Genomic DNA, 16,049 nt, shown 5'->3' with positions numbered 1-16,049 from the left:
ATTTTAAGGAGGAATATAGAAGTCAAGGGTAACTAGAGGGTGAAAGTCACAGCACACAGAGTCAGAGACCTGAGTGAGTAGTTCTAATTCAGAGCTTTTATATATCAAAATGGTAAGCGAGCAATATAACAGATTGATTAAGTGAGTGAACTCTGAAATCAACAAGTTTGCCTGGTTTTAAAACAAGAATCCACCCCTTGTGACACCTTAGCAAGCTTGCATAACATCTCAAGCATTGTTTTTCTCATTTGCAAACTGAGAATAATATAAAACTACCATGAGGCTTTGAAAAAGACAGTCTATATAAAGCATTTAGCACATCGCCTGGTCCCTGATAAGCAATTAAAAATACGGCAATATTTTTATTATTACTTATTAGGAGTATGGTTTTAAGAAAATAATGTCAACCTTTCCGAAATTAATGTTCCTCTTTTTTTTTTTTTTTTTTTTTTTTTTTTGCAGTACGCGGGCCTCTCACTGTTGTGGCCTCTCCCGTTGCGGAGCACAGGCTACAGATGTGCAGGCTCAGTGGCCATGGCTCATGGGCCCAGCCGCTCCACGGCATGTGGGATCCACCCGGACCAGGGCACAAACCCGTGTCCCCTGCATCAGCAGGCGGACTCTCAACCACTGCACCACCAGGGAAGCCCAATGTTCCTCATTTGAACAGTGGAAGGATTATCAATAACCATCTCTAGGGGTTTTTGTAGGGACTGAATGGGCACAAGACCTGAGACATAACAAGTGCTTGATAAATGATGGATAACTGAAATATACGTAAATGATGACACCAAGTTTCTTCCCAGAGGGGTGATGGGGGGCATGTTTATCATGTAACCTGTGTTTGAAGCAACACCAGTTAAAGATAAAATTCTAGATAAAGATATGTATGGGGCTAAGAGAGGTTTAAAATCTGTTTTAAGAAAAATAAATACATGAGTCATTGGAGCAGAAAGGACATAGTTCAGCTTTCTTATCTAACTACTTACTATCTTTTTGATTCTTTCTTCTTATACAATGATTACAGGTAAAATCCTATTAATGAAAAGCTCCAAGGGAAAAAAGAAAATTGTTTTTAAAGGATGGCTCTCCATTTTCAAGAAAATCAAGTTGATTTACATTATCAAACCTAGGTCAGTAACAGAAGCATTTAGACTGCTGCCTAAGGCTCATTTTAATGAGAACCAATCTGCAGTTAAACGTGGTGACATAAAAGCTCAGGTATTATTTTGCAGGGCAAAATACTAGGGTGGTCACTGTCCAGGGCAGCCACTGTCCTCTTAATGACTGGAAGGGCTAGGAGGGTGGATCCAGCCTGGTGGCCAAACCAGAGCGGTCAGAGTACCTTCTTATTAAGAAGAAAAGTGGCTCCTTGGTTCTCGTTAGTTTTACTGACTGCACTATAAAAGCAAAATTTACAGATATCAGTGGAACAAATAGCATAAAATAACCCTTTGAGCTATCTGGAGTCACACGAAATATTGTAAATAACTTGGATTTGGTGCATAGAAACCAAACATTCAAAACAAATCACTGATATTGACTCAAAATGGTATACTCTACTGTTGCTAGTTTTCTCTGACACAGAGGTCAAAAGAATGAGACAGGGCTGTAAATAAGTTTAAAAACAGAAGTTAAAAATACTTTCAACATAGGAGGTGCAAGATGGAGAATTTTCTTGTTTTAGATCTAAGAGGTAAAACTCAACCTTTAGATTTTGAAGTGTTTCTTATGGCATTTCAAAATACGCAGAGAAGTTTTCACACCTGAAAGATACTGAAGTCTTCTAGTTAAACAATTATTACCAATAGTGGAATTTCAGGAGTCTGATGTCACCTGCTAACAGTCACATAAGCAAATCACCAAATATTCCACAAGAACCAGAATAAAGTGGTAGGCACTGAGAACTAGCAGCGAGGGTATTCCTATCTTTTGAAAGGAGGGAGGTGCTTCCTATTTTATTCTCCATCAGACACTTGGGCTATACTTGAAATATAACCTCACTGTCACAATTTCTTCCAAATAAACAAGAAATACATGTGGGAAATTTGTAAACAGTTTGGAAATAAATAATCTAATTCATTAGGGCATGTAAACAATTCATTAAATGCAACAGATTAGAACTTAAGAAAGTCACCTTACCTCAGGGACATCAACATCCAAAGTTGCAAAATGGATACAAAATACTTATCCTAAAGAGTCGCACTTTATATACACGTTACCTAACTATAAACTGCTCACATACCAGAGACCAGACATTGTTAACAATTGGATTTTTAACCACCAATAAAACTACAATAGTACAGCATGCACAGCAAGTGTGCAAAAAATGATCTTTAATACTCAGTCAGATATGAATATATATAAAAATTAAGAGCTTCCACTTTTGAATGCCTGCTATGTATCCCAAAATGTATACGACAATTTTGTACATGCTTCTATTTTATCCTCTTAGCGTCTCCATTCATTTAGTGTTACAGACGAGACTGAGGCTGAAAGAAGTTAAATCATCCACCAGAGGTCACATGGTCAGTGGCAGGGCTGCAACTCATAGTAGACCCCTCTGCTCTGCGGGTCCTCTCTAAATAGGCAAGCACAGTTATTGGGGTGGGGTGGGGTGGGGGACAGGACACACAGAGTCAAAGAGACTGTCATTTGAATCAGGCCTCTGCCACCCAAAGGCCCTAGTGACTTGGGGCAAGTTCTTTCAATTCTCTAAGACTCAATTTCTGTACTAATAAAATCTGTGAGTAAGAAATACTTCCTAGGGTTAATATGAAATTTAAGATGACAAACTTGCAGTAGTTGGCAAGTAGAAAGCTCTAAATATCCACGGGTTGAATCTTTCCCAGTGCATCTCACATGCCACTGCAGTGGTCCTCTGGATAAAAGACATCAGAGAACACCTGAGAAGGTCAGCTGGCACGATATTTAATAGATTAAATCATGAAGTTGTAGAGCAGCAAGGTAACTTAAATAAGATCCAGCCAAATCCTTTCACTGCACAGCCAAGGAAACCAAGGACCGGAAAATTAACGCTCAAGCAGGTATTCGGCAGCACAGCACGACCCAGAACCCAGATCCTTTCCCATCTTGAGTCAACAGCCCCTTCTACTCTATCACTCAGCTTCTCCGTTCTCCTTTGGCTCCTCTTGCAAAAAGAGAGTTCAAGGCTATAGAATGTGCCCACGGCACCACCCAGAACGGATGACAAAAGAACCAGAGTGGGAAGTACCTGGCTGGTGGGGCATTTAATAACCTCAACCCATCACTTCGGGGAGGAACCTGTATTAGAACCTGTCCACACTGTTCATAAAATATGTGAGCTCTAAAAGGGAGAAAAGCCAAATCTATACTGATCATGTGCACGTACAAAAACTGCCTGTGAAAGGTGGACACTTTAGGGTTCAGTTTTAGAGATGGAAGAATAGCCCAAGAAACATGAAGCCCCTACTAAGGTTAAGTAACTAGTCATACGGGCTGTTCTGGCAGACACAGCTGGCTACAAACTGAATTAAGTATTAGAATAACAAAGTGAAGCAAGTCATGTCTGGGTCAGAAATAACAAGAATGATGTTATGTCTTTCAGAGGAAGTTAAGAAGATCGTTAAAAAGAAAGAAAGAACAGAAGAAAACAACATATAAAACCTGTCCATTCCCCACCCTAGCTTTTCTGGGTAAATCCTTAACTAACAGACATTTGTTATTGAGACTCTAATAACTTAGTGTAATTCCTGTCCTTTTCATTCTAGAAATGGTATAAAATACCATTCAGGATGATGAAAGGCAGTCATCTTTACTATGGCCTCTTTCCGTTCTTTTCCTTAGTGAAATAAATTTGTCTATTCAAAGAAATCAATGAATATTTTTTAGATAGAATTGAGACTATTACTACCATTGTGTGCTGAATACACTCCTAATTGTTCATGCTCAAAACAGCTCCAGGTGGAATGATTTCTACTATTAGCAAACAGAGGCCTTTTTTGTTCATTTATCCAGTATCTGCTGAGCACCTACTATGCGTCAGGTCTTACACTGATTCTTGGATAAACACTGGTGAATCAAATCAATATAATTCCTGCTCCTGTAGAGCTCTGAGTCCAGAGACAACACATAGGTAAACGACAGTCAATCACAAGGTTTTGTAGGCACCATGTAATTTTAATAAGCACCAGAGGATAATGAGGGGAGGGGGGTGGAGGGAGTGCATCTCTGAAACAGTGACAGTAAACTGAGACCTACAAAGTAAGTGGGAGTGGGCCAGGTAAAGGAGGGGAGAAAGACCGAGAAAAGAGAAGCACTGTTTTTTGTACATGTATTAAGTTGATCCGAGATCCGTTACCTAACTTCTCATAGGCTCCCTAACAAATTTGTTTTCAGATGTATAGTAATGGCCTGAAACAGGGAAATATTCTGCACTGCTAAGAGGAAATTATATCAATAACAATAGTAGTAATAGCTAGCGTCTAACTGAGCATTTACTGTATGCCAGGCACTCCTGAGTCATTGAATCCTCTCAATTCTTATGTGTGCGCGCGCACACACACTTTCAATTGGATCTCATGAATACAATACTGGATTAATCATCAGCCTTAGGTTAATGACCATCCTAACGATTGGGCCAAGCACAAAAGCCCAGCCTGCCTTTATTTAGTTATTTAATTAGCTATTGCTAATAACAGGTGTCCAAGAATCTTTCACTAATACAAAAAGTAAGATCTTGACAAAAACCTGTATCCAACCATATGGTCCCCTTCACCCAAGGTAATCATCACCCTGTATCCTGTGTTTATCATCCCTTTGCTTTCTTTTTTTATACAGTTTTGTTGCACTTATATATTTTCATTAAAAGTGTGCTGTTTCATTTTAGTTACCTTTGTTAAAAAAAAAGATATCAGGGTGAATGTCAGTTACGGGACTTAATTTTTCACTTATATTCCTGAGACTGACTCACATTGCTATGCCTTGCTGTAATTCATTAATTTGGACTCTTGTGTAATATCACCGTTTATTCATTCACCCTCTCAGTGATCGGCACTAGGGTTGCTTCCAGGTTTCTGCTACTGTGTAGAGTGCTGCTATGAATATTCACAGGCACACGCCTGTTCCACGTGTGTCGGCTCACTCTGAGCCCAGGAGTGGGACTATGGGTCCACGGTGTGTGAATGCTTACCTTTAGAAGGCAAAGCCTCCCGGAGTCATCCGCTTACATTCCCACCATGGATAAATAAAACATGTGGATCCACATGTTCTTCAATACTTGACACTGTCAGGCTTAATTTTTCTGACAGAAAATACATAGTATGGTAGCTATCTGAATTTGCATCTCCATGACCACCAATGCCATGGAACATCTCTTCAGGCGTACCCTGGCCCTGTGTTTACTCTGCTGTCTGTCACTCTCGCCATTTGTCCTACGGGGCTGTGTGTGGCATTCTCACTGATTACAGTTTTTAACATATATATATTTTTTATTCTAATACTCTGTCCGTGGTTATGTATTGGGAATAGCTTCTTCTAATTTGAAACTTGTCTTTTCACTTTCCTTAGGAATCTTAATTTTTCAAAAAGATCTTATTTTAAATTTAGTTCAGTGTATGTCCTTTCTAGTCATATTTAAGAAATCCCTCCTTATCCCAAGGATTATGCTATTTTCTAATATAAATGTTCACTCTTTGGTTTGGACTTACATAAGTTTTTAACCTACCCAAAGTTGACTTTTTAAAAATGGCTTGAAGTATAGATCCATTTTAATCTTTTTCCAAATGGATTTCCCCAGCTCCCTTAACAGTACAGTGGTCTGTCTTTACCCAACTGATGAGGCAAGTAACCTCTGTCTTATACCAAAGCTCTGCGTGGGTCCGCTTCCAAGCTTGCTCTCCTGTGTTGGCCAATTTATCCATCCCTACACCAAACGCTACAGTTTTAACTACAACAGCCTCAAAAGTTTGGATCATTAGAAGTCTTCCTACTCTTTCAGAAGTGTCCTAGCTATCTTTGGTTCTTCTTTACTTTCATATAAATTCAAAGACCATTTTATTGAGTTTCATGAAAAATTCTCTTATCTATAGGTTAATTTAGGAGGAACTGCCACCTTTCTGATTTTAACTCTTCCTATTCTTGGACCTAGTATATCTTTCCATTTATTTAGGTCTTCTTTAATATATAATAAATTTTTACCTGCAAATCTTGAACATTTTTAATTATTTCTAAGTACTTGATATTTTTTGATACTATATAAATGATACCTTCTCATTGTTTTCCCATAGTTGCATTTCTGCATACTAGCAGCAAACTTTTGTATATTAAACTACACTTTAAAAAAACTACATTCACTTTTGCTAAACTTTCCTATTTTTTTCAAATAATTTACCTGGAAATTACTTTAACTTTTTAAATATAAATAATCACATCATCTGACAACAACTCGATTATTATTACCAATTTACAGGTGAGAAAACTGAGACACAAAAATGTTACATATTGAAATCGGGATCTAGAAAAGATAATTGTATTCCTATGTTCACTGCAGTGTTACTCACAACATCCAAGAGTTGGAAACAATCTAAATGTCTATCGATAGATAAAGAAAATGTGATGTAGACATACAACGGAATATTTACTCAGCCATAAAGAAGAAGGAAATCCTGTCACATACAACAACATGGATGAACCTTGAGGACATTATGCTAAATGAAATAAGGCAGTCACAGAAGGAAAAATACTGCATCATTCCACTTATATGAGGTATTTACATAGTCAAGCTCACAGAGACAGGAAGTAGAACGGTGGCTGCCAGGAGCTGAAGGGAGAGGGAAATTGAAGGTTGCTGATCCGTGGGTATAAATTCAGTCATGCAAGATGAAAAAGTTCTAAAGATCTGCTGTACAGCATTGTCCTTAGAGTTAGTAACTGTACTACACACTTAAAAATTTGTCAAGAGGGTAGATCTCATTATGTGCTTTTCTGCAATTAAAAAAAGTTAAATAAATTGCCCATAGAAACACTGGAAACAGTAGAGCTGAGATCCAAATCTACGTAGTCTGAACTCCATACTCTGTGACACTGCTTGCTATCATGTACATAGAAAACAGTATGCAAATAAATAAAATTTTACATATTTCCTATTCACATATTAAATAGTTTTGATTTTTTATACTTACACTGCAAAAATACTGTTTACTAAGGCTACATATGTAATAATTTATTTGAAATAAGAGTTGACTATATTTTTAAATTCTTTATATGTACCACATGTAAAAAGTTTCTCATTTTTACATCTTACAGTTAAAAATTTTTCTAATTCCTACTATTTTCATAAACAGATAAAATAATCTTTAAAATCCTACTGTCGGAAAATGTCACTTCTCTTTCAATCATAGTCAGGATTTTATAAATTTTTTAAATTAAATGTTTGGCATTATGACAGGCATGACAAGTAGCACAAAATTCCCCCAGATAAAAAGACAAGCCCCATAAGTCATATATTCAGTTGTGAAACGATAATTCAGAATTTGAAGTATACTGGTAAACTGTTTAAGTGGCATACAGCTTGACTTTAATTAGCTAAAGAAAAAAGCTTTAAAGAAACAATTTTCCTTTTATAGTTAATGAAACATGAAATTTCTAATAGCAATTTTTTTTCATTTCAGTTTTTTACTGTGACTTACTGCTTGGCAGACGCTGGCATTTCTAGTTTGAGTTACTCCTCCCACAAAGATCACACATGTCAGAAAAATATGAAAGCATAAGTTCACAAGCATGTGCCAGCCTTTGAGACTGACTCTAATCAAACTGTTAAAAGAAAAGGGAAAAAATAAGACCCAGGTTAGTATACTTGAAGCTGGACATCTTCAAGTTAACATTTCCAACTCATAAAAGGCCAGATGTAATTGTTTAAACATTTTATTAAAACATACTATCAGACGCGCACACACACACACACACACACACACACAGGGTTTGAGAAATCACTCAATACAGTTTATTAACATTTAACTTTACAATACAGTAAAAAAGACAAGTCAAATGGAACTACTACATCCACTAAAGGCTAAACAAAATCTCCATAATAAGAAATATGTGGGCTTTTCTTAGTTACAATGTCTTATGACAGACGGATTACTTGTTTGCTTCCCAGAGATTTCTGCAAGGTGCCAACCTCTATTTTTCCTGACTTACTAGGATAACATGGTCTAAATGCCCAGTGCATTTCTTCCTGGTCTTTCATAATGAAATGCTGAAGTCTTTCTTTTTTACATCAAAATCTCCTTGTTTCTTAACTAAATATCAAGAAATGTCACATATGTCCAGCTTAAAGAGGAAAATACAAGCAAAACCTCTTGTAAAGTGAATTTCTGCTTAGAAAATCCTTTCAGCTCATTATTTCTCACCATCAAATAAAAATTTCTGTAGCTTTGCCTCCAATTAACAAAAACCATATCCCACACTTAAATTCCACAAACATTCTTAAATGCTGTCTATAAAAAAGAATATCACAACAGGCAAGAATTTATAAAACAGAAATAATACCACAGTCTGGTTCTGGGAGACACATCTGCAGGTAACCAGGCTCCACCTTATCTCCCCGCCATGTCCCACCCCCCAGCCACCAACACAGACTTCCCATATTCTTTCCCAGGTACAAACCCAGCAAAATGAGTGCTGTAGAAAATGAATTTACCATCACAGGCACTAATTATTTATGTCTTGAATTGCATGAAGTGAAGAAGGCCTGTAGGTATTCTGAAGTAATCGTCCTTACTTTTGGAAGGATAGAATGGTCTTAAACTCAGTTTTATCCTAATTAAATGTGAAATAAACTCCACAGACCTCTATTCACAAAGTGTTATTTCTTACCTGTGATGGTATATGTAACTGACGATGACCGCTAAGAGGCAGAAGAGAAGAATGACAGCCGTGGTGTAGACAACAGGGTGCAAGAGATTGGCTGCCTGGGTATAGAGTTCAGATCCCGTCAAATCCTGAGGGCGGAAAATGAAAGCATTATTCTAGACGCACTTCTCTGGACATCTAGTTACTAAGATTTTCTCAGTGACTAAAACCGACTGATAAACAGAACTCTGGCCCTTACATCTCTTCCTTTTATTCAAGGACTATGGTTCACGCTATTTTCCTCACACATTACTTTGCCCTCCTAACTTCCATGTGTTAACTACTCATGCAGTGTGTATACACATACACTCACACATACACACACACTCTTATCTTACCATGGACCATCTGCTTTACAAATCTGAATACTGACTCTCCTATGAGGGTAATGGAGAGAGAACAGCAGTGATTTAGAAGGGCAACCACAGACTTCATCCTTTTTGATGCCCTTTCACCCCATTTATCACTCTGCATTCACCAGGTGATAAGGCACAAAGCAGCAGTATCTCCAAGTCAATAAAGCCTAAATAGATCTCTCTAACCTCCCACAGTCAAGTTCAACAAATATGAATGGACCAGACACAGTGCAAAGCACAGGGACAGAGTGGTAAACCGTGGTTCTTGCCCCTGAAGAGCTGAAAGTCACAGGGCACTAAGATGCACAATCAGATCACAATAATGTTTTATGAACATAAGAGCAGTCCGGTGATGGGAGCGAAGAGGTCAAAGATCAGTTAACAGTAAATAATAATAGCAAATCACTTACATAGCATTTACTATAATCCAGGCACTGTGCCAACACCTCACACAGAGTAACCCTATGAGCTGGGTATATTGTTAGCCCCATTTCATAGCCTGAAAAGCTGAGGCACAAAGAGGTTAAGTGCTGGGAAGGAGGATTAGATCCAAAAGAGCTTGGTTACCAAGGCTGTGATCCCAAAACCAAGGCAGACAGTGCCTTCCTAAAATGAAAACAGTGGATAGCTTAAGGCTTCCTTCCTTATAAAGGACCAAAGCAGGCTGGGAGGATGCCTGCAACCAGGCTGGACAACCAGGGTTTCAGGGTCAAAGCTGTAGATTTACCAGATCCTAGCACTAAACTCTCTTTCTAAACTGATTTTGAAAGCTGCAAAAAGGTCAGCTGGATGTGAGAAGGTATTCACAATGGGTGCATCTCCAATCCAGAAGTTCTTGAGACAATTCCTGAAACTAGAAAAACTAGATGAAAGACAGGAGGGAATGGGTGACAGACAAGAACACTGAAGACGGGCTCAACGGAGTAGGGAAGGAAGCAGCACATTTTCCCATAGAAGAATCAGAAGCTGACAGTGTATAATTACAGATCCAAAAAGATCCTATTAAAACACCTTAACAAGCCCCTCACCGTAACAAATTACGAACAGAGGCCACGGAGCCTGACAAAAATCAGAGTTAATGGGAAACTGGGAGATACAACACAGAAAACTGCATTCCAGCTCAGGCACTCGACCCCACTGTGGTGAGTCTTGAACATATAGTTCATCTCTTTATTTGATAAACGTTAACTGGGTACCCACCATGGCAAGGCACTATGCCAAGCACTGGGCAACAGCTAAAGGCAGGACCCTCCAGGGCTGACAGTCTATAAACTAAGACTCGAAAAGGAAAATACAAGACAAAAGCCTACCGTCACCATTCTGAACCTGCCCTTGTGAGATGCCCGTGGGATCGGTCTATGGTACACAGCTTCAAGGTACTTGCATTCTGCTAAAAGTCCAGAATATTAGAGGAGAAATTCAAAAACTACTAGGGCAACTTGAACCAGTTAGACGCTAGCTGGAGCGCACACATTTCCCTTCGCTTCTATGAAAAGCTCCTCTTCCCATGTAGACCAAATAACTGAGGATAAACTTTCAGTGTCCAGAATGTGGTCTCTAGACTCTTTCCGTGCACTGCCTGCTTTCCATTCCTCCAGGAAATGTTCAAGAATACATCACCACTTACTAGCTGTATGATTTGGGGCAGTTACTGAGATGGAGATACCACAATTAGCTCATCTGGCAGGGACTGGGGACGGGGCAGAAGGTGTGTACGGGTGTCTTCCACAAGCCTTTGCAGAAAATAACAAGACACAGGAGGCTGGATATTATCTAATGAAACATCAAAGTGCCAGTTCAGTTCTCAAAATATGTCATATACAATATTTACATTTAAAAGAAATCAGTTGTTTTTCAAAAGCCAAATGTGATACAGTATGAGAAAGAAGCTGGATGTTGCCACAGAGGACCCAGACTCTTAAAATTCCAAGGTAGGACTGGAGGAAGGAGCACGTACTATTGACTGGTCACACAGAGCACAGCTTCTGCAAGGGCATGTTTGTTGTCACAACAAACTGAGCTTCCCAAGTGAAAGAGAACCTCTGCTGAGAAAATGACCTTTGGAAAGGTGTGAAGAGCCAGAGAGTAAACAGTTTAGGCTTTGCGGGCCAAGAGCAAAATTGAGGCTATTATGCAGGTACTTGTTAATCACTTAAAGGGTGTGGAGAAAAGGGAACACTCTTGCACTGCTGGTGGGAATGTGAATTGGTACAGCCACTATGGAGAACAGTGTGGAGGTTCCTTAAAAAACTACAAATAGAACTACCATAGGACCCAGCAATCCCACTACTGGACATATACCCTGAGAAAACCATAATTCATAAAGAGTCATGTACCAAAATGTTCATTGCAGCTCTATTTACAATAGCCAGGAGATGGAAACAACCTAAGTGTCCATCATTGGATGAATGGATAAAGAAGATGTGGCACATATATACAATGGAATATTACTCAGCCATAAAAAGAAATGAAATTGAGCTATTTGTAATGAGGTGGATGGACCTAGAGTCTGTCATACAGAGTGAAGTAAGTCAGAAAGAGAAAGACAAATGCCATATGCTAACACATATATATGGAATTTAAGAAAAAAAAATGTCATGAAGAACCTAGGGGTAAGACAGGAATAAAGACCCAGACCTACTAGAGAATGGACTTGAGGATATGGGGAGGGGGAAGGGTACACTGTGACAAAGTGAGAGAGTGGCATGGACATATATACACTACCAAACGTAAAATAGATAGCTAGTGGGAAGCAGCCGCATAGCACAGGGAGATTAGCTCGGTGGTTTGTGACCACCTAGAGGGGTGGGATAGGGAGGGTGGGAGGGAGGGAGATGCAAGAGGGAAAAGATATGGGAACATATGTATATGTATAACTGATTCACTTTGTTATAAAAGTAGAAACTAGCACACCATTGTAAAGCAATTATACTCCAATAAAGATGTAAAAAAAAAAAAATTAAAAACCACTCCTAGCTTTCCAGCATTTAGAACATCAAGCAAACAAACAAATGGCAGCTGACTGGAACAGGCCTGTGGGTCAAATGTCTGCCAGGGTTTGCATACCCCCTGCCCAGTATAAAGGAAACAAATCAAATTAAGAAAACCTCCTATCTTGATGACAAAAATACAAGAGAATACTATTTAAAATAACTGCAAAGATTGGGATAGGAAAGAAGTTAAGAGAAGTTAAAGATTAAAACAAAAGAGGTAAAGTAGAAATCCGAATCAAAATGATTTTCAATTATATCGGTCAACAATATAGGCTTTGTGATACTATAACGAAAACATTGGTGAATGGGGTCAAAAGGTACAGATTTCCAGTTATAAAATAAAGTCCTGGCAATACAGTGTGCAGTATGGGAACTATAGTTAATAATACTATATTGCATATTTGAAAGTTGCTAAAAGAGTAGATCTTAAAATTTTTCATCACAAGAGTAAAAATTGTAACTGTATGGTGATGGGTGCTAACTAGGCTTACTGTGGTGATCATTTTGCAATATACACAAATATCAAATTGTTACACTGTATACCCAAAACTAATACAATGCTGTATGTCAATTATACCTCTACTTTAAAAAATACAGTATCTACCTGTACAGGGAGAGGAGGTGACATCTCAAATACCCTCAAATCCTATAATTTCACTGCTACCTATGATTCTGGCTTTCACTCTTTCTCTTTTTATAAATGAAATCACTTGTATTAAAAAAAAGTACTAAATACATGGTCCATAAATGGCCACTAGGAGACACGCATAAGAAGAAAAGTAGAAGTGTCATTCAGTTTGCAATATAGTGATATATAAGACAGGAAAAGTCTGTGTCTCTGGTGCTTACTCAACAGTCCATCACTAAACGGTGATCCTAGTCACCCTCTTTTATATGGTGCAAAGTTTAAGAAAATAGGCAAGAAAACAGAAAGTAAGCTTTTCCACCAAAATAAACTGCATCAATTCAGAGAATATTAGAATACCAGAAAGTATGTTAAAAACTGCAAAGACAGTTATTATTAAGGAACCAAATAAATGGAAGAAGAGTTTTTGAAATTCTTTGTTTACTTGACAGAGATTCACACATTTACAAGGGTTTACTTTTAGCCTGAGAATTACTAAATATAAAATTACTGGCAGTTTTAAATAATTCATTATCATCATATCAATAATAATTATAAATCAGTAATTGTTTAAACTCACCAGGATCTGAATAATGGAAGGAAGTCCAAAGAAAAACATCTCGGGGTACCCTCTGTTTGTCAGAGTATAAGTATTTTTAAGAGTTTGACAATAAAATAAAATTTTAAAATAGATCTGAAATCAAAAATGTAAAAAAACCCACAAAAGGGCTTCCCTGGTGGCGCAGTGGTTGAGAATCTGCCTGCTAATGCAGGGGACACGGGTTCGAGCCCTGGTCTGGGAGGATCCCACATGCCGCGGAGCAACTAGGCCCGTGAGCCACAACTACTGAGCCTGCGCGTCTGGAGCCTGTGCTCCACAAAAAGAGAGGCCGCGATAGTGAGAGGCCCACGTACCACGATGAAGAGTGGCCCCCGCTTGCCACAACTAGAGAAAGCCCTCGCACAGAAACGAAGACCCAACACAGCAAAAATAAATTAATTAATAAACTCCTACCCCCAACATCTTCTTAAAAAAAAATAATTTTTAAAAACCCACAAAAAACAAAAAAACCCCAAGACTATGACGTCTATGTTGCTTTTAATTTTTCCCCTAAGAAATAAAGCATAATTTAAAGATTTTAATCCTCCTACCACACACCATACACAAAAGTCAATTCCAATCAAATCACAGACCTAAATGTGAAAGGTAAAAGACATTTAAATCTTCTTAAGGCAAACAAAGGAAAATATCTTCATGATTTGGGGATAAGCAAAGATTTCTTAAATAGGACATAAAAAAATACAACTAAAAAAATTTAGAAAAATTAGAAACTCTGCTCATAAAAAGACAACATTAAAAGAAAAAGGAAAAAGGCATGTGTATAGACTGAATGTGTCCCCCTCACAAAATTCGTATGTTGAAATCTAACCTCCAATGTGATGTTATTTGGAGATGCTGCCTTTGAGAGGCGATTAGGTCATGAGGATGGAGCCCTTATGAACAGGATAAGTGTCCTTTTATAAAAGAGATACCAGAGAGTTCCCCTGCTCCTTCCACCATGAGAGGACACAGAGAGAAGACAGCATCTACGATCGGGAAGCCAGCCCTCATTAGACACCGAATCTGCTAGCTTCTTGATCTTGGACTTAAATAAGCCTCCAAAACTGTGAGAAAAAAAATTCTGCTGTTTGTAAACCATCTACTCTGTGGTATTCTGTTCTGGCAGTTGAATTGATTAAAACAGGCATGAACTGGGAGAAGACATTTGCAACACATAAATCCAACAAAGAGCTCCTATTCAGAACTCATGAAGAATTCCTATAAACCAGTGAGAAAATGACAACTAAATTAAAACTGGCAAGACTTGAGCAATAACTTCACAAAAGGGCACACCCAAACTGCCAATATGAAAATGAAGAGGTACTCAACATCATTAGTCACCAAAGAAAGGCAAATTAAAACCACAATGATCAATCACAACACAACGAAAGACGAAAACTAAAGATTGACAATATCAAGCATTGACAAGGATGTGGAGCAATTAAAACTCATTACTGGTGAGACTGTAAACCAATAAAACCACTTTGGTCAATTGCATGGCATTACCTACCAAAGCATATGGGTGCCTACAACCTAGCAATTCCACTCCTGAATGCACATGTCCATCAAAAAGCATGTGCATGAATATTTACAGCAGCTTTTTCTTGATACCAGATCCTTGCAACAACCAAAATACCCATCAACAGTAGAATGCACAAATTTTGATATCTTTGCACAATGGACTATTATGCAGCAAAAAAAAAAAAAAAGAATAACCTGCTGCCACATGAAAAAATGAAGATGAATCTCACAGATGTAATGATGGGAAAGAAACCAGACACAAAGACTGCATGCTGTATATTTCCACTTATATGGAACTGGAAAAACTTATCTACAGTGATAGACATCAGAAGGGTCATCTCTTGAGATGACAGTGGAAATTAACTAGAAAGAAACATACCAGAGCTTCTGAGTGCTCAAGTAAAAGTCATTATCTTGATGGCAGCTAAATATGTGTTCACAGATTAAAATATCAAGCTATATAGTTAAGATCTGTGCACATTGCTCAATTAGCTCAATTTAATGAAAAAAGGAAAGTGTTGGTCCCCCTTTGATTACCAATTCTACTTCAGATAATTTATCCTGCAGATTTTCTAATGTGTAAAATAATTTTGTACACGGAAATTATTGGAAACAAACAAAACTGAGGAATATGCAAATAAATTATGGTGAGATCATAAAATAATATTCAGAGGTGAAAAAGAATGAGAAAGTTCTTTAACACTGATATGGAGACTTTCAGAAAGGAAATTTAGTAGTGGGATTAAGAAGACATTTCTGGAACCTAAATTCCAATTCCAACACTAACTACCTTGAAAACTTGGTCATGGTCCTTAGCCTCTCTATGCCTTGGTCTCTCCACCTGTAAGCTGGGGGTAATAATAGTAGCAGTATACTTCATGATGTGGTCATGACGACCAAATAGGTTAATGCACATAAAGACTTAAGGGCACCTGGTAAACAAATGCTTAATGAAAATTAGCCACTGCCATCACCACCCTCATATCATCCTAAAAATACCACCTTCAATAAGATAGCAGCAGCAGCATAAGATATATTGTTCCATGGACATCATTATC

At 38.1% G+C, this 16,049-nt stretch overlaps 1 protein-coding gene across 4 annotated transcripts in view; it reads right to left on the bottom strand.

Annotated features, from left to right (window-relative positions):
- The window catches only part of ADGRA3 (adhesion G protein-coupled receptor A3), a 125,934-nt gene that overhangs the window by 5,264 nt on the left and 104,621 nt on the right, over window positions 1-16,049 (bottom strand). For all 4 annotated transcript variants that reach the window (XM_060103610.1, XM_060103619.1, XM_060103591.1 and 1 more), the window contains 2 exons: window positions 8,860-8,984; window positions 7,671-7,794 (listed from right to left, as the gene is read on the bottom strand). In XM_060103610.1, the coding sequence (XP_059959593.1) occupies window positions 7,671-7,794; window positions 8,860-8,984 (249 nt within the window). The remainder of the gene's footprint in view (window positions 1-7,670; window positions 7,795-8,859; window positions 8,985-16,049) is intronic.

The sequence above is a fragment of the Mesoplodon densirostris genome, chromosome 1, assembly GCF_025265405.1.
Source record: "Mesoplodon densirostris isolate mMesDen1 chromosome 1, mMesDen1 primary haplotype, whole genome shotgun sequence".
NCBI lineage: Eukaryota > Metazoa > Chordata > Mammalia > Artiodactyla > Ziphiidae > Mesoplodon > Mesoplodon densirostris.
Note: the sequence above shows the minus strand (reverse complement) of the source record. Positions and strands in the feature narration are given on the sequence as shown.